Raw genomic sequence first — 19,072 nt, forward strand, 5'->3', positions numbered from 1 at the left:
AATCAAAGTGATGTGATGTGAACAACACTCGACCGACCTTTGTTGCTTTGAAGATGGAAGGTGGCCGGGGCCATGAGCCAAAGAATGAGGCTGGCCTCCAGAAGCCCGGAAGAAGGCAAGGAGATTGTTCCTCCCCCAGAGCCTCCAGAAGACAGCACAGCCCCACCGTCCCCTCAGTTTTAGCCCTAACCTCCAGAACTATAAGATAATAAATGTGTGTTGTTTGAAGCCACGTGGTGGGTGGGAATGTGTTACAGCAGCAATAGGAAATGAATACAAATGCCTACCGGTTCTCAGGAACTGTCTTAGGCACAAAACAAAAACGCAGAGAAACGAGAAACACGTGGTCTCCTGCCCTTGGGAGGCTTACAAGTTCAGCGTGCCCACTTGATTTTGCCCATAAGGAAATTAAGCTGATATGATTAACATGAGTCTCAGATAGAGAATCAGTCTTGATCACCAGCTCATGGATCTTAATGCAACAACATCTGTACCATATGAATATGAAAAAAAAATTCCCATTCTGCCTCTTTGACACAAATTTTGTGTTTTCCTAAAGGTGGCCGTCCCATACTCTGGTTTCTCTTCAGATCGCATAAATCTTTCGCCTTTTACTAAAGGTGGCTGTCCTCCAACCAGCGCCAGAAATACCTTAATACCAGTCTAATGGCATTTATTTACGAAGGATTATCTATTCAGGGTTGGGGAAAATCTGGCCTGCAGGCTATGTATGGCCCTTTAAATCATTTGGTCTGGCCCTGCCAAGGCTTCACCAAAGAGATGCAGTTCCAGCCATCACATTAGGAGTGAGTTAATTAAATGTTTGACCAAATACAGCAGGCTAATTTTTAAGTTGATAATTTTGTATGGCCTGTGAATGGCGTTCTAAATACCCAAATGGCCCTTGGCAGAAAGAAGGTTCCCCACCCCTGAATTCGATAGGATAACAGTCCTGCTTTTGCCTTCATTCTGAAGGGCTGGAACCTAAAGCCTTTAAAAGGAAAGAAGGTGGCCTTTTCTCTAGGGCAGTGGCTTTTAACCCAAATGAAGAAACTGTCCTAGAGGAGTTAAGTCACATGAACAAAGTCGCACAGCAGTAGTAACAGGCCCTGCTTGAACTTGAGTTTCCTGACCCCCTTTTCAGTCTCTGCCCATTTCCCGGCACAGACACTAGCGTGCCTGGATCCAGGTGCTTTTTCAGAATCTGAAATAGGAATCAAGTCCTTTTTACTAACTTACTTCCCAGTACACCCGTGTGGATTACAAAAGGAAATTAACATGTAAAGAAACCCTTTGGAAACTGAAGGAGCCCTGCTAGCTCGCTCCCTATATTATTTGGCTGGTCTCACTGTTGGTGTCATTTTCAAGTGTGGGGCTTGATTTAATAGAGACAGCCGACAACTGTGGATCTAATCAAATGGGGCTCAAGGCACATAACGTTCAGTGTGGGAGAGCTATAAGAAACATTTTCGAGTTTTTTAGTGGTCCAAATAAGGAGGGAGCTGGAAAATCAGGCTTAGGGATCTTGTTTTTCAGGTCTGTTATAGTCACTCTGTGAAGTATTGCAGACAATTCGTTATAATTTATCACACTGATACTCTTAGGTTGGATGAAGCCCAAACACAACTGAGTTAGATGCATATTAAATTACCTCTTACTTAAAAGGAGGGTGGTCTCACCCGGGCAGGATGGAGTTCATTAGCAGGCTGAGAAGTTTTTCTTAACTCTTCATTATCTGGTTTCATATTGTTCCTTGGTCCCCAGGAACATCGGACACCTTTCCTTTTTCAACTCTTGGAGAGGCGCTCTGGGCATTTTGTGATTCTCAGTAGCCACCAATTCCAAAGATAAAATGCTCATCATCAGAAGTCTATAAACAAAACTTAGTTTATTATGAAAATTGCTCCTATTCTTTACATAAAATCTTTTTTTTTTTTTCTTTTTTAGGGAGGAGAAAAATATTGTCCTGCTATATTTTTATTTAGATCTGCACAACGCAAAATATTCAACTCCATTGTCATAACTGACTGACAGGCATGTAGGGTTACTCTAACATAAGTAATCACATTTCTTCTACCTGACCAGCACTGTCACCCATATCATTCAGCGAAGGGCGCGGTTCAGACAGGATTCTATTGACAGATGGTCTTTAATATGCCTCCAGATTCTCTTTCCAGAACTGGGAACTTCAAACTCCCTGTAAGCAGGCCTTTAAAATGTGCATTCTAAGTCTTTTAGGTGGTGTTTCCCCTGGGGGACAAAAAGGACAGAGAAAAATCGCTGAGGTGCTGTAAATTTAATCATTGGATCCCAAAGGAATTTGTATTCATGCATTTTTGTTTGTCTGAGTTTGTTTATTGTCTTGTTCTTCTTTTAAAAACTAGGTCAGGTTGCGCACTGGGGAACTTGATACCCATTTATCTGTTGGTCTTCCAACCCTACATAAATGTCATGTTAAGAGGGGATTTATCTCATCTTAGAAATGAACTGCCATGACATATTTTTATCCCTTTACACGTTCAGTCACTCTCAGTCTTTGGGTCTCGTTAAAAACATCAAAGAGTCTTAGCTGGAAAAAGGGTGGGTGTGGAAATTGGGGGATGGGTGAGATTTGGGATTGGATGACAATCACAAAAATCAGTTTACTCTTGTCTCTTGCATCGATCTTTTAGCAAGCACTTAAGCCCAGTTTTTTTCTAGTCCTTTCAGTACTTCAAAGTAGCAGTTTATCAATAGAACCTACAAGCTAGACACAGTCCTGAGAGGTCATCTGGTTCATCTCTGTGCCTTAGGCATACGCATATCCAAGTAATTCCTGGCAGATAAAGAGACAAAGACGCTTCTGCCCTTTGAACCGCATGGCTTCTTTGGCTGTAGAACCTCACCTCCCATTTGCTTCCCTGAGATCTGTACTCACTATATAGTTTAAATGTGAGGAAGAACCCATTCTTGCCGAATTCTTTTATTTTCCTGCTAAATTTAGACTAATTCCATGCCCTGTCACAGCTGGCAAAACCACCACAGAAACTCCACAAAAAAAAGTGAAGAGCCTATGCTAGTGAAACACTTTAGGTTGTGTATGTTTTTTGGGGTTTTTTTTGATGGTCCCTCTATAATTTCTGACCTAAGTGGCTTGGTAATGATCTAATGTGGGATATTCCATGACTCTTTGGGTGGACCCTCCAAATGTAGATTTATTTTATCAGCAGGAGGTTGTTGAGTGACATATGGAGACTGAATGTTCTTCTTTTTTTGACCTCCTCAAGCATAAATCCTGAATCCTACAAATTCAGAAATTGCCCACAAAGCAAGACACAGATCTCTCTATCAAACAATTGTGTTTAGACAGTCTTGCCAGTACAACAGTTCTGATTCTGATTAGCCTACTTATTACTGTATTTGTAAGAAAGAACACCTGATAACTGAATTCTGTTGGATTCTATAGCTGAAAGCCATTATTGCCTTCTTCAGAGTCAAGAAAGACTTCAGACAAAGAAGCTGGCTCTCTTTTTAGAGGGCTTAACTCTGTCAAGGGGGATGGGAGGAGGCAGAGTGGGGGAAGGACCCATATTTCAGAATGCTGTGTTTGCCCCCTTTGCAAGGACTTACTACTTTTTCAATAAAAAATAAATTTAATTTGTGGCTCCACTTCAAGTAAGATGGTTTGATGGTAAAAGTGGAGCAGTCCCAGCCCTTGATTTAGAGAAGTCGTGTGGCTGAATCCCTTAACGTCACTTTCATGTGGTTTGGGTGAGCCATTCTCAGAAACCCCAAGCAGTTTTGAAGATACCAAACTGGAGACATTCACCATTCTTCCCTCTCCTTTTGCTATTAATCCTTCATGTTTAACAAGCACTGAAGTTAATGCTGCCTACACTCTCCTATCAAATTGGAACTTTTCCCCTTCTCTCTTAAATAGTCTCTTCTCTCTAGTTCATACATAAATCAAAGGGTTGGATGTCGACAAATGCCATATCTAAATATCAGCTTCCCTTTTTTTAATTAAGCAGGATTTAGACATTTGATTTGAAGAAAGCTGATGCTTTTAGCATATAAAGCAATGCATGTATTTATCTCTTCCTATTCTTTTTAATTCTTTTTATAAAGTGAAAGTTTGCTCTCAACTTGTACCACATCCCTGTTCTAGTCTAGGCATAGCAACCTGGGTTTCCTATTTCCTAAAAAAAAGAGACACTAAAGGGTTAGTAAAGGATTGGAAATCTATTCTGAAAGTACTTCTTTGACCCAAGTATGTTTCAGTGACTATTGTCACATATGATAGCATATCCCCACCTTGCTTTATCCATAGTAAAGTTTTAGAATAAACAAATTAATAAAAATTAAGTGTGTGTGTGTGTGTGTGTGTGTTATAATTCCTTTTCACCAGCTGACCTCAAATCTTGGATTTTTTTATTTTATTTTTTGGTCCAAATGTTTTGTAAGACCTAAAAAGATCTTTGTCTAGGCTTAATCAAAAGACAAACAAGTCAAACCCAAAGTGCGGGACATTCTAGGAAATACTTGACCACCAGTTTGCCTCAAAATAGTTAAGATTATCAAAAACAAGAGAAGTTTGAGAAACTGTCACAGCCTAGAGAAACCTAAGGAGACATGATGACTAAATGTAATATGGTGTCCCAGATGGGACCCTGGAACCAGAAAAGGACATTGGTAAAACTAAGAGCATCTAAGTTATCTATGGACTTCAGTACTAGTATATCAATATTGGCTCATTAGTTGTGACAAATGTCCTATACTAATGTAACAGAAGGAAGATGTTAACTATAGGAAGAACAGGCTGTGAGGTGTAGGGAAACTATACTATCTTCACCGCTTTTCTGCAAATCAGAAACTATTATAAAATGTTTAGTAAAAATTAATATTTTTTATTCTGATTTCTCTACAGAACTCTTACTAGCTGTCAGGATTGAAACAGGAGTGAGAGCCACTTTTCCTTTTACAGAGTTTGTCAGGGAAACAAGCTTGCTTTTTACCAAAAAAAAAATTGAAATTTCCTTTTTGTTCTGCAATGTAACATATCACCTGTAGTCTGACACCTGGCACAAGGAAGGTTTTGAAGCAGTTACTTTCTAAGAATGGCTTTGCATCTTAAAGAACTTGTTACCAAGACTCTTCACCTTGTCTTGATGGTGGGTAGTTTTTCACTGGAATGTACCAAAATTTTTTTTCTGTTTATAGAGGTTCATTTTCACCTTGAATTTTGGTATGTGTCTTGCATTTTAAGAGATTCAAGTACAGGTAAGGATGGAATGCACCTAAAATTTTTCACTGATGGCTGTTTTTTTTAACTTAAACCTAGGCCATCCTTTTCTCTGATTTCCCAAATATGACCACTTTGCCCAAGATATCCATCTCATAATGAACCTCATATTTTAAAAATGCATGTATATTATTTCGTATTTCTGGATTCAGAAGACTGTTCAACCATACGACGCATTGTCTCTAAATAGGAAGTCTCTTTTGTTTGTTAGAGAACACAGAGAACTCTCCCCTTTTCACAATAATTAATAACAATTCACATAATTATTTAGGGGCATAAACATTCATTTAAGAACTTGTACTGAAATGGCGTTCTTGGTTTGACTGCATAGTGACAAGATGAAAACAAAGCATTTTCTCCCAAAGCAGTGTCAGTACACGCAGAGTTTGTCAGTAGTGACCCAATTGGTTTCCAGCTGCTAACTGTTCAGTAGACCCCCATGAAATGATTAATTGGTCTCAATCAGTTCTCAGCAGGAAGTACCCACCTCATGGAAAATGTCACCATAATTGGTGCTAATTAGCTCTGTTGTCACCTGCTGCAACTGGTAGGCTAGGAACTGAGGCAGGTGATCGATTTCTACATCCACAATAGAAGTCCAACCGGAGAGGCGTCGGAGACTCAATGCCAAGGCCACTGTAGTGGGTAGGGAGCCCAAAGCCCACTCTGCTACGTGGGGATGCATGAAGTTCAGCCTGTGATTACCAGCCCCACAGCATGGAGTCACAAGTGGTGAGCAGGAGGGGGAATTGTGTATCTCAATGAGAAAACGCATCTGCATTCACCCGATGCAAGGTTTCCCAATATGTTGGCTCGTAAGTCAGCCAGGCTGTCGTTCAGATCTGGGCTTCACCATTTACTATTCATTTGCTCTAAATCCAGTGGCTTTATTTGTCTGAGCCTGGGTTTTATAATCTGAAAAAATGGAGGCAAAATTACCCACCTACTAGAACTAATGTAGCAATGTATATGACATGTTTGGCACCTAGCAGGTGTTACAAAATTTTTGACACCCCCCCACAAGCGAGTAACCACGTAACCTGGCGTGACAGTGACAATGATCACTAGTCCTCCTAATTTATAATAAGCAGGAAAACTCTCACGCGTTCAGTGTCATCTGGAAAGTGGGGATCTAAACCTTCACTGTCCTTTTTGTTGACCATTTTCGAAGAGCCTACTCATTTAGGAGGGGAGGGGAAGTAAGGAGAGAAGGAGACACCAGCCTATAAAATAGAAGGAAGTGAGGCAATGGCATTGTAGCAGAGAACACTTAACTGTGTCATGTGTGTGTCCTTTGGGCAGATTGTGAAAATGGCCTGTGACCCCATGAAGGAAACATCCGGGGCATGGCCTACCTTGATGGCAAAGGAAGTTCATCCCACAGTGACCTTGGGCCATACTCTAATTCATTGTTTTAGAACTGGGTTCTCCAAATTTCTCAGTGATATAAAGCACCAAGTGCCTGTTAAACACACAGACCAACAGGTCTCTTCAAAAGTTTGATTAAGTAGATGGAAGCTGGGACTTAGGAATCTGTGGGGTTTTTTAATTGAAGTATAGTTGTCAGCATACAACAGCATGGTGGTTTCAGGTGTGCTATGTAGTGATTTAACATTTATAGACCTTACTGTGTGATTACCACGGTAAGTCTAATAACAATCTGTAACCATGCAAAATTATTATTAAGTGTATTCCCTGTCTGCACACTACATCCCCATGGCTCATTTATTTTATCACTGCAGGTTCGTAGCTCTTATTCCCCTCACCTTTTGCATCCGCCTCACTATCCCTCTACCCTCAAGCAACTATCAGTTTGTTCTCTGTATCTATAAGTTTGTTTCCGGTCTTTATTTTTTGTGGGTTTTTTTTTTTAGTTCCATATATAAGTGAAAAATATGGTATTTGTTTTTCTCCGTCTGACTTATTTCACTTAATATAATACCCTCTGGGTCCATCCATATTGTCAACAAATGGCAAGATTTCATTCCTTAATATTGCCGGGAAATATTCCTTTGTATATCCGTACCACATCTTCTTTATCCATACATCTATCAGTGGACGCTTAGGTTACCTTCATATCTTGACTGTTGTAAATAATACTGTAATGAACATAGGGGTGTGTGTATCTTTCTGAATTAGTATTTTTGTTTTCTTTGATAAATACCCAGAAGTGGAATTGCTGGGTTGTATGTTAGTTCTATTTTTAATATTTTGAGGAATAATCTATGTGGGTTTTTGTTTTTGTTTTTTTAATGTGTTTTTCTTGATTTCAGAGAGAGGAAGGGAGAGGGAAACATCAATGATGAGAGAGTCATTGATCGGCTGCCTCCTGCATGCTCCCTACTGGGGATCGAGCCTGCAACCTGAGCATGTGCCCTGACTGGGAATCGAACTGAGATCTCCTGGATCATACATAGGTTGATGCTTAACAGCTGAGCCACGCTGGCCGGGCAATAATCTGTGTTTTTAATAAACTATCTAAATCTGGTTATGTTCAGATAAATTTGAGAACCACTGATTTAAAACAGTACTTTTCACTTGACTGCACATAGGAACTTCCTATGGAATTTTAAAAAATATTGCTGCCTGTAAAAATAAAAAAATACATATATATAGAAATGGCACTTGTATCAATTTCAAATGTCATCAATAAACTTTATGCAGCAGCAACAGTAATCAAATAAAAAAAATATTGCTGCTTGGGTCCTAACCCCAGAAGAGGACTGATTTAATTGGTATGGAGTATGGCTTAAGCATCAGGGAATTTTTTAAGTTCCTCAGATGATGCTAAGGTACAGGCAGATTTAGAGTAACACTGATTTTAAAAATAGCCTGAGGGGTCCATGCACCTATAAATGATGAATTAGTAATAATCAGATGTAAAGTTACATCACAGATAAAAGTAGGTTCCAGCTCTGATGCAAGATGTGAAATATGCTTTAAAAAATTTCCCGAAAACTCCCTGGAAGTAGTGTGCAAAGTATCCTATTACCCTAGAATTTTGTTGTATTCAAAGGTACTTGTATTGAAGGGACTGCCAACTATGATTTAGAGCCTAAATTCCCCTTAACTGGCAGTACTTGAAGTATGAGTGTGAGTGTACATATGAATAAAAATGTGGCATGAATCTAATCTTCACTTTCACTGCAGAGTTATCTCTGGTGCTGACTTTGCACTGTTCTCCCTCCTCTCCTCTAACTCAGTTTCCAAAGTCAGTAAAAGTCAGGACTTGGAATTACCATCAACAACAAGAGCTATAAGTCTGAGGCATGAGAATCTGGGAAACCAGAGAGAATCAATATTCCAGACAGTAGGGGAGGGTAGTAAAAAATAAGGACTCCGAAGAGTTAAACACATAACAAAGGTGAAGTAACACTTCTAAGAGTTTCTTGATCCAGACCATCAAGGCAGGACCAAGCAGTACTAGCGGAATCATTTAGGAAAAATTTGTTGATCAAATCGAGGTGTCCTCTGGACCTTCATTTTCTGTAGAAATGTTTGTTCAAATTATAAATTAGTCATTTCTAACTCTATGTGGGAGCATATTGTTTATTAGTCTTTAAACTGCATTATTTCATTCAAATCTTCCAACAGTCTCAGGGAAAAGAGGCAAAGAAAATGCTATTTGTAGGCCAGGCAAGAGCTATCATGCTCTTATTATGAACTGAAAATTCGGGCTTGGACATCTCACACAAATTAGGGTGAGAAAAATAAAGCAGAAAGTAACAAGTGTTGGTAAGGATATGAAGAAATTGGAACCTTTGTTTATTGCTGATAAGAATGTAAAATGGTGTAGCCACTATAAAAAACAGAGTGACAGTTCCTCAAAAAATTAAAAATAGAATATGATCCAGCAGTTCCACTTGCAAGTATATACCCAGAATACTTGAAAGCAGGGTCTTGAAGAGATACTTGTATACCCATATTAATGGTAACATTATTCACAATAGCCAAAAGGCAGAAGCACACAAGCGGCCATTGACAAATGAATGGATAAACAAAATGTGGTATATACATATTCTGGAATATTATTCAGCCTTAAAAGATGGAAATTCTTATACATGCTACAACATGGATGTAGTAACACTTGTAGTACTACACGGGTGTAGTAACACCTTTAGAATATTATGCTAAGTGAAATAAATGAGCAACAAAAAGACAAATACTGTATGATTCCATTTATATGAGGTTCCTAGAGTAGTCACACTGATGTAGACAGAAAGTAGAATAGTGGTCACCAAGGGCTGAAAGGGGGATGGGAATGGGAAATTAGTGTTTAATGGATATGGAGTTTCAGTTAGGGAAGATGAAAATGTTCTGCAGATGGATGATAGTCATGGTTGCACAACAGTGTGAATGTGCTTAATGCCACTGAACTGTGCACTTAAAAATGGTTAAGATGGTAATTTTATGTCATATGTATTTCATGACAATTTTTTAAAATGTCATCTGAATTGGAGAGGAAGAAGTAAAAGTGTCATTATTTGCAGATGATATGATACTACACTAAGAAAACCCTAAAGATTCCACCAAAAAACCTATCAGAACTAATATATGAATTCAGTAAAGTAGCACAATACAAAATTAATATTCAGAAATAGGTTGCATTTTTATACACCAATAACAAAATATCAGAAAAGAAATTAAGAAGACAATTCCATTTACAATTACACCAAAAAATGAAATACCTAGGAATAAATTTAACCAAGGAGGTAAAAGATCTGTACTCAGAAAACTGTAAGACATTAAAGAAGACATAAATAAATGGGAGGCTATCCTATGCTCATGGATAGGAAGAATTAAAATCATTAAAATGTCCATACTACCCAAAGCAATCTTCAGAGTGAATGTAATCCCTATCAAAATACAATGGCATTTTTCAAAGAACTAGAACAAATCTTAATTTTTATATGGTACCACAAAAGACCCTGAATAGCCAAAGCAATCTTGAGAAAGAAGAACAAAACTGTAATTAGCCCTGATTTTAAACTATACCATGAAGCTACAGTAATCAAAACAGTATGGCACTAGCATGAAAAAAGATACATAAATCAATAGAATAAAATAGAGAGCCCAGAAATTAAAAAAAGAGGCAAGACTATACAGTGGGATAAAAACAGTCTCTTTAATAAATGATGTTGAGAAAACAAAACAAAAATAGAACTAGACCACTTTCATACACCATATACAAGAATAAATTCAAAATGGATTAAAGACTTAAATGTAAGACCTGAAACCATAAAACTCCTAGAAGAAAACATAAGCAGTAAATTCTTTGACATCACTTTAGCAGTGTCTTTTTGGATATGTCTTCTAGGGCAAGGGAAACAAAAGAAAAAAATAAACAAATGGAACTATAGCAAATTAAAAAGTTTTTCACAGCAAATAAAAACATCAACAAAACAAAAAGACAAAAGACAACCTACCTAATGGGAGAAGATGTTTGCTGATAATACATCTGATAAAGGGTTAATATGCAAAATATATAATGAACTTACACACCAAAAATACAAACAATTCGATTTAAAAATGGGCAGAGGATCTGAATAGACATTTCTCCAAAGAGGACATACAGATGGCCAATTATATATGAAAAGATGCCCAACATCACTAATCATCAGGGAAATGCAAATTAAAACCACAATGAAATATCACCTCACACCTGTCAGAATGGCTACCATCAACAAATCAACAAACAACAAGTGTTGGCAAGGATGTGCAGAAAAGGGAACCCTCATGCACTGTTGGTGGGATTGTAAATTGGTACAGCCACTGTGGAAAACAGTATGGAGTTTCCTCAAAAACTCAAAATTAGAACTACCATATGACTCAGCAATTCCACTTCTGGGTATTCATCTGAAGAAATCCAAAACACTAATTCAGAATGACATATGCACCCCTATTTTCATTGCAGCATTATTTACAATAGCCTAGATATGGAAGCAACCTAAGTGTCCATGTATAAACGAATGGATAAAGAAGAGGTAGTATGTATATACAATGGAATATTACTCAGTCATGAAAAATGAAATTTTACCATTTGCAACAACACGGATAGATCTAGAAGGTATTATGCTAAGTGAAATAAGACAGAGAAAGACAAATTCCATATGATTTCACCTACATGTAAAATCTAAAAAAACAAAATAAATGGAACAAACAAAACAAACTTATAGATACAGAGAAAAAATTGATGGTTGCCAGGTAGAAAGGGGTTTGGGAGAATGGGTGAAAAAGTAAAAGGGATTAAGAAATACAAGTTGCCAGTTTTATAAAAATAGTCACAGAGATATAAAGTGCAGCATAGGGAATATAGCCAATAATATTGTAATAACTATGTATGGTGTCAGATGGGTACAAGATTTATCAAGGTGACTACTTCATAAAGTATATAAATGTCTAATCACTATGTTGTACTTCTGAAAATAACTAATATTGTATATCAACTGTAATTAAAAATATATTTAAATAAATGAATAATTTGAAAATTTGCCAAGAATAAAAAATAAAAATTAAGGCTTAGAGGGTTCACATAGCTAGTAGGCTTCACAGCAAGAAGTCAGCTCTAGGGGCTCCAAGTGTGTCAACACTACCTTTCCACCTCAGTGCTTCTTGGGGCAAAGAAAATGAAGATTTTCTGGGGAAAGTAAAGAGGATTGAATAATTATTGGAAGGACGAGTGATCAAAATAGTCCAGACAGTTGTCCTGAAAACAATATAAAGGTTGGTAAACTCCCAAGAGATCAGAACCATGTCTGCACACTAACTTTTTAAAAAATTGAGCTATAATTCACATACCATAAAATTCACCGTTTAAAAGTATAAAAGTCAGTGTTTTTAATATACTCACAAAGTTGTGAACCATCACCAGTATCTAATTCCAGAATATTTTTATCACCCAAAACATAAATCCTTTATCTCCATTTTCCCCTTGGCCCCCATTCCTGACCAACCACTAATCCACTTTCTGCATCTGGATTTGCCTGTTCTGGACATTTCATGTAAATGAAGTGATACAATATGTGGTCTTTTGTGACTTGTTTGATTTAGCATAATGTTTTCAGGGTTCACCCATGTGATAGCATGTATCAGTACTGGGTTCTTTTTCATTGGTGAATAATAGTCCGACGATGTATGGATTGTCTCTATCTTGTTAATCTGCTCCTCAGCTGATGGACATTTGGGCTGTTTCCGCTTTGGGACTACTATAAATAATGCGCTTCTGAACATTTGTGTACAAGTGTATGTTTAGTCATGTTTCCAGTTATCTTGGGTATATACTTAGGAGTGGAATTGCTAGGTCATATGTTAACTTTATGTTTAACTTTTTCAGGAACTTCTAGACTGTTTTCCAGAGTGGCTGCCTGGTTGTACATTCCTCTCAGCACTGCATGAGTATTCCCATTTATCCATAACCTCACCGACACGTCCCATTCCTTCCCCCAGCTTTAATGAAGTATACGGACATGCAAACATTTTAAAAGCACCGCCATCCTAGTGCATGTGAAGTGGCATCTCATTGCCATTCAAGCACTAACTTTTGTATTCTCAGCACATGGGCCTAAGCACATGACAGAGTCTCAATGTTGAAAGGCATGAAAATTTCAAGGGATTCTAAGAAAAGTCATCAGAATGAGTGGTTTCTAATCCTTGGGAAATCAAATTCTAGAATGAGCTGGGTGTTTTGTGTGGTTTTTTTTAATACAGACACAGTCAAGAAGTAGCAAGCAAGCTAATTCAATCTTTGCTCCTGGGTACCCCATTCCTAATGGGGCAATACCTTTCAGTAGATGGTCACTCCTCTTAGAGTTTAGAAAAATGACATGTGCACCCTGGGATAGAAACTTAGGCAAAAGAAAAGAGAGCTCAGAAGGAAACAAGACCCTTTCCCTTCACCTCCATTAAAGTTAAGTGCCCAACTTGTGACTTGTGTCTTGGCTTTGCCTCCTTTACACCTTGCATGCAGTCAGATGCCTGGTGCTACATGATTGCCTGGAAGGGAGGTTTTTGACGGCAGTGTTCTCCAGTTCCATGTGTTTCCATTAACAAGAGAAAGATCTCTGTGGGTTTCTTAGGTACTTGAAGAAATACACACTAGCTCACTAGTAGCCAGAAGCATCTGATCTGTCTGCCTCGGAGCCCTCTGACAGTTCAGCATTTGCTTTTAGGCAAATAAAATGTCAGCCACCATTAAACAGCATATGGCAGCAATATGGCCATTCCCTCTCCAGGGACCAACCTCTCCCCAGAAGAGATGGTACTTGAAATAGGAGATGCTTTTGAATGCAGGACCCCTGTGGCTCCCACCTAGGAATGATGTCTGGGGAGTGGGCAATGTGCCACCCACGGAAGGACAAACCAGATCAAATGTGAACATAGGGGACCAGCCGCCCAGCCAACGATGACCAAAGGCTGTTTGTCCGAGGCATCGGGGTCTGTGGTTAAGGGGAAGTACCATCCCTGAACTGGCCTGGATTAGCTCTATAAAATAGAAAACAGCCCCCACAGCCACTTAAGAAGGGGTTGGGGCCCACAGCAACTGAATACAGTGCTGTGCAGTGAGCGGAGGGAGACATTGAAAGTGAAGCCTCCACCCGCATCCTCTGGGTAGAGTTCCCTCAATGAATGGGCTAAAATAAACTGCCCGGTCCGAAGTGGACCATGAGGGTGTGGGACCCAGTTTAGTGGACATATGGCAATATGGGTAAAGAGGGGCGCCACCCTTGCAGGGACAGCCAGTAACCAGGCGGTCTGCGGAAGATGAAAAATAAAGTTTCCTCCGGAGCCTCTGGCTCTGCGTGTGCAGAAGCCATCAGAAACTGTTGATAGAGATGGCCTGATCCTGAAAGCATAGCTTCAAACCCTTGCTTGTCCTAATTTAGGGGGACTATACACTATGCAAATAATCCAAACGTGATGCTTTTCCTGGAATTACACCTCATGTATTACTTGTTTGAATATAGTCGGTCAGGCTCATGGGTTTTACATCAAGTTTTTAACATGTGCTTGTATTTCTGGGCCCTTGATTTGACTGTCATCATGGTCACATCAGTGAAGTCACTGGACTTATGAAAACAGTTCAACTGTAGTGTCAGGAAAGCTTTGATTAGATAGTTAACATCGTCCAAAAATCTTATCCACTTAACCGTTATTTTCCACTCATGTAAACGACTTGGTTTGAGCATTTAAAGGCCATACATTATTTCTCAAAATAATTCTAAGGCCCTAATATTTTAAAGAAAATAAAACAGGTAAAAAGCTAAAACTACAAAAATATCTATATAGATACATATTCCTATAGATCTCAGAATAACAAGGTAGGGAAACTTCTTGTTTCCAATAGATTTTGTTCGCATAAATTGTATTAATCATAAAATTCAATAATGCTTTATTATGACACTGAATAACTGAATTAATGCCTAGAAAAGTGGTTACATTTTTTAAAATAACTGTATTATTAATGCTTTTCATAGCATATGTCTTCAGAAAACATATGTTAAAAATGAGAACAACAAAAATCACATTTTAGTAGTGTCAGTCAGTTTTTCTGGAATGCTTTTTTACACTTTAGCAGTGGGTGTAACTGACAGGATGATATCATCCTTTGCTCTTGGTGCTGACAGTCTCTAAATTCCATGACAATTGGCAACAACAACTAGATCAGTAGCTGTATGAACAGCAGGAGGTTACTGGGGGTTTTCCAAGACACTTTGCTCCTAGGAGGTTGATGCGTACTTTCCAAATTAGAAGAGGAGCCTTCTCCGTCAGGGCTTCCTTGGGTGACTGTTCAAAAGGAACCTAAACATTTGGATGAAAAATTAAAAAATTCAGTCAGTCATCCAAACGTTTGCCACCATTACATCAAACATTAGGGCACTTAAAAACATCTCAAGAAATGACCCGAATTCTAAATGTTACATTTAGATAATTGAGATCATACTGCCTTAATGTTTCCATATGAATGATCGCATGTCAGATGCGGCACACCCTGGATATCTGGCTTGAGCCTTTATATACAGTCGATATTACATAAACTATATAGTATAATTAATGTATTAAGCTTTAAAAAATAAGTGAAAGCATTGAATCCTATAACTACTTCTCCATTTCTAATCTTTCAAATATAAAGTAACAGTAAGTATGTCCACTCCATTCCTCATGGAGACACTATAAAGATTGGTTTGTAGTAAAACAAAGGAACCTCTGGCGGCAGAAGTCTGGTGCTCCAGCGATCTGTTACTCTTGTTTAGCATTAATTTGACTTTTATTAAATGTAGATAGACTTCTGAATTCGAGTTGGGGGCTTTTTGACGTTTAAAATTTTTTGACATAATTGAGTTATTACTTAGTGGGCACTCACTGTTTGATGAATGAATGAATGAAGTGAACAAATGAATGAATGAAAAAGTAGGAAGTAGAGTTCTCACTTTGTGGGGTTGGAGTCTAGTTGATTGCCGACTGCGTGTTTCAGTTTAGTAGAAATATCCCCACTGTTTATGTTTCTCTAGTTTAGTCTCTCAACAAACTGCAATTTGGAGCAGTATTTGCGGGGATTTAACTGAAATGCGGAAGCAATCAAGTGGTCGAATTCTGGATTTTTCTAATTTAATGACATTCCTTTATCCATATTGATTGGAGCTTTGGTAAATTCAATTGTTGATACCACCTGGATAATTTTAAGTCTTTCTGAAGCTTTAAAGAAAACGTTTCCAACATAGCTCAAGCAACATAAGAATTTCATCAATTGAAAACTAAGAATCGTTTCTGTGGGATGTGTAAAACAAGAAGCTGACCGGCATTATTTTCTTTTTCTTTAATTCAGTATCATTATTGAGAGTTATTCTTGAACTTTATGAAAACCAGATTGGGGCACACATGCATGTTCTCCATTGAAACGTGTTCAAGGAATTGGAACTGAAAATCATTCAAACTAGGAAAACATGACATTGAAAAATAGTCCACATTCTTTAATCTACCTCAGAGTGTCTGAGACTGTTTCTGACTAGAAAGCCTTAGGCTGGTAGCAAATCTGATTTTTTTTTTTATTTTTTAGAAATGGGTGTTTAGCTTCCCAGTCAGAAAGAGGTCATAATTTTTTTCCCCAATCACTTCTTTCCTTTGCTGGCTTGTCAGTTGCAACCTTTGATCCTCTCACTTTAGAAGGCTGTGATTTCTCCCTATTGCCCACAGAAAAAAAAATCTAAACGGTGCCTGCCATGCAGGGCCTTCTCTTCGACCTCTCCAGCCCCATTTCCGACGGCTGGCCTCTTCCACGCGGGCCCGTTCCCAGCCAGCCAGCCCGGGGGCTGTTCAGCAGCCTCAGTTTTGGTGCCTGCAGTCTTCCCTTCCCATTCTCCATGGCTCAGGAATGCCCGTTTCTTTTCCTCTCCGCTTGCTGGACGTACCACGTGTACTCCATCTGCATGTCCTTCCATGAGGTCTTTCTGACCATCCCACCCTTCCCCCTCCCCGCTTTCCTCCCCTTTCTTAGCTAAAACAGATCTTCCCTCCTCACACCCACACACACGTGCGCCTGCGACTTAGTCATGTACCACATTCAAGGCTGCTACTTCCGTGTGCACACTTGGAGGATGTCAAGCCCAAGGGACAAGCGAGGACAGAGATTCACCTTCTCTCCGCTGGCCATGGCACGCCCCCCCCCCCCCCCCCCCCGCATGACTGTGTCTGTGGGAGAGGCGCCTTTTCCTATTTCGTGTGCAGGCCTGGGCTGTGTGCACGGATTAGCAGCAGCTCGGCCCGCATACCCTCTAGTTTCCTTTACCAGGCACACTGGGAGGGCAGCCACTAACTACCTTTGCATTCCCAACATGCCCGGAACAGTTCCTTTCTTACACAGAAGATCACTTACTGAGTTTGATGGAAGGGATGAAATGTGTTAGTTAAAAACAATTGCTTCGGCGCATAAACACAAACACGGAAAACACCGCAGGAATCGAAATGGACGTCCAAGCTCAAGTGGACCAGCCAGCTGGTCGGATTTTAAGTGCATCACGGCCCTGTCTCCACTAAGCAATTCCCTATAAAATGTTGTGCCCAGTAGTCTTTTGTGGAATTTCAGAAACCACATTCACGACACTATGACAGGCCATGGCAGAGTTGGACTGAAATCCATTTCTGACTGTTTGTTAAAATAGGCAAAGAATAACATTAAGAGTCGTCTGAAGTGGGCAGGATAAAGGTCAGGAGAATGCTCGTGGGAGGCGGAGGGAGTTTGAGGAGGAACCGGTTGGATCAGCCTGAGGTCAGTACTCTTCCTAGAAGTCTACATGAAGCCAAAAACAAAAAAAGCTCGCTATCTCAGAGTCTTCAAAGCCTTGCCAACACTGTACATAGTACAACTTGATGTGGCCATGACCTCAAAATAGAGAATTGCTTTGTAAAGATGTCAGTGGAGAATTAATATTAGCTCTGATACAATTTTATTGGTAAGTGGGAAAGGTCCATAAACCAAGCTTTCCAGACCACAAAACATTGATGGGCATCAGATCAATTTTATGCCTATTTGATGACATGGCCAGGACTTCAGACTTCCAGGTTTCAAGGGCTAACCATTGGGCACCCTCTCGAGGTAAAGTCTGTGTCTGTGGACAAAATTTCCTACTCACTGTGCACTTCACAATTGCTTTATATTTTCAGGATGTGTTGTATTTACATAATGAGCTGTTTTCTATTCAGGAAAGAACAGGCTTTCTCCAAGCATCTCCCACTGCTCATCTCTCTTCTTTTTCTTCACAGTCCTCTGTGATGTCCGTCTGCTTTGCTCGTTTCCATCCCAATTTGGTGGTTGGTGGGACTTACTCGGGCCAGATAGTCCTGTGGGACAATCGCAGTCATCGGAGGACTCCCGTGCAGCGGACGCCCCTGTCAGCTGCTGCACACACAGTAAGTCAAGCTTTTGTCACATCCCTGTCAACCATCCAAGCCCTGAAAGAAGGGATAACTGACAAAAGTACAATATTGTCAGTAATTCCAAGTTCCAGGTATCTAATGTGTAGTAATTGTATCCTGACTAAAATACAGCTGAGTGCAAAGTAGGTGAAAGCAGCTCTGGGTTTAGAGAAATCTCTTAATATTCTATAAGTTTTAGCACATACAAAGGATTCCTTTGGATGTTCCCAAGGCCACGGGTGAGGGTGGATTCAAACTAAGAAAGGACACAGGGAGAAACTTTAGAAGAGGCATTTGTTAAATTGTTTCCTTAAACAAACCCTTCGTATTTACATTTTAACATAGAAACTCATTCTCAAACAGACCATGAAGAGTAAGCATTTCATGTCTTGGGATGGCACATGAGACTTGCCAATGGACCTATTTCACTTGTGATTGGAGGGAGTGCTGTGGCTTTAAATTCTGGAATGCATGGTGTAAGTCTCAACAGTAAAGCCTGCAGTGACAATATAATCCCCAAGGTTAAAAGTTAACATCTCAAAACCATTACCCATAATTTAGCAGAAGAGGTTCAGTATAGTGTTTGGAAGACAACTACTCTGTCATTTCCTTTAAGAGAATGACAGGTGTGTTCAGCAATTGTTAGGAGGAATGAGAAGACAGGCATGTCTCCATCAATCCTTGCTACCTTGACATTCAGGGTAACTGATGTTCTTTCTCTGAAATGCCCAAATTATGCCCAAGGAAACAGCTCTACTATTGTTTCAATTTCCTTAATGTGGTTGCCTCATTTGTTTCATCTGCGGCCTCAAAACCACTCTAGCTTTAAAAAAGACCGCTAGCTGTTTTAGCTAGACCGTGAGGAGGAAAATCCTTCCACTT

The 19,072-nt window shown here is 39.3% G+C and overlaps 1 protein-coding gene across 6 annotated transcripts in view; it reads left to right on the forward strand.

Moving 5' to 3' along the window:
• The window catches only part of DYNC1I1 (dynein cytoplasmic 1 intermediate chain 1), a 297,632-nt gene that overhangs the window by 194,748 nt on the left and 83,812 nt on the right, over window positions 1-19,072 (forward strand). For all 6 annotated transcript variants that reach the window (XM_081146692.1, XM_081146694.1, XM_081146691.1 and 3 more), the window contains one exon: window positions 18,038-18,184. In XM_081146692.1, the coding sequence (XP_081002818.1) occupies window positions 18,038-18,184 (147 nt within the window). The remainder of the gene's footprint in view (window positions 1-18,037; window positions 18,185-19,072) is intronic.

The sequence above is a fragment of the Miniopterus schreibersii genome, assembly GCF_964146895.1.
Source record: "Miniopterus schreibersii genome assembly, chromosome: 9".
In the NCBI taxonomy this organism is placed as follows: Eukaryota; Metazoa; Chordata; class Mammalia; order Chiroptera; family Miniopteridae; genus Miniopterus; species Miniopterus schreibersii.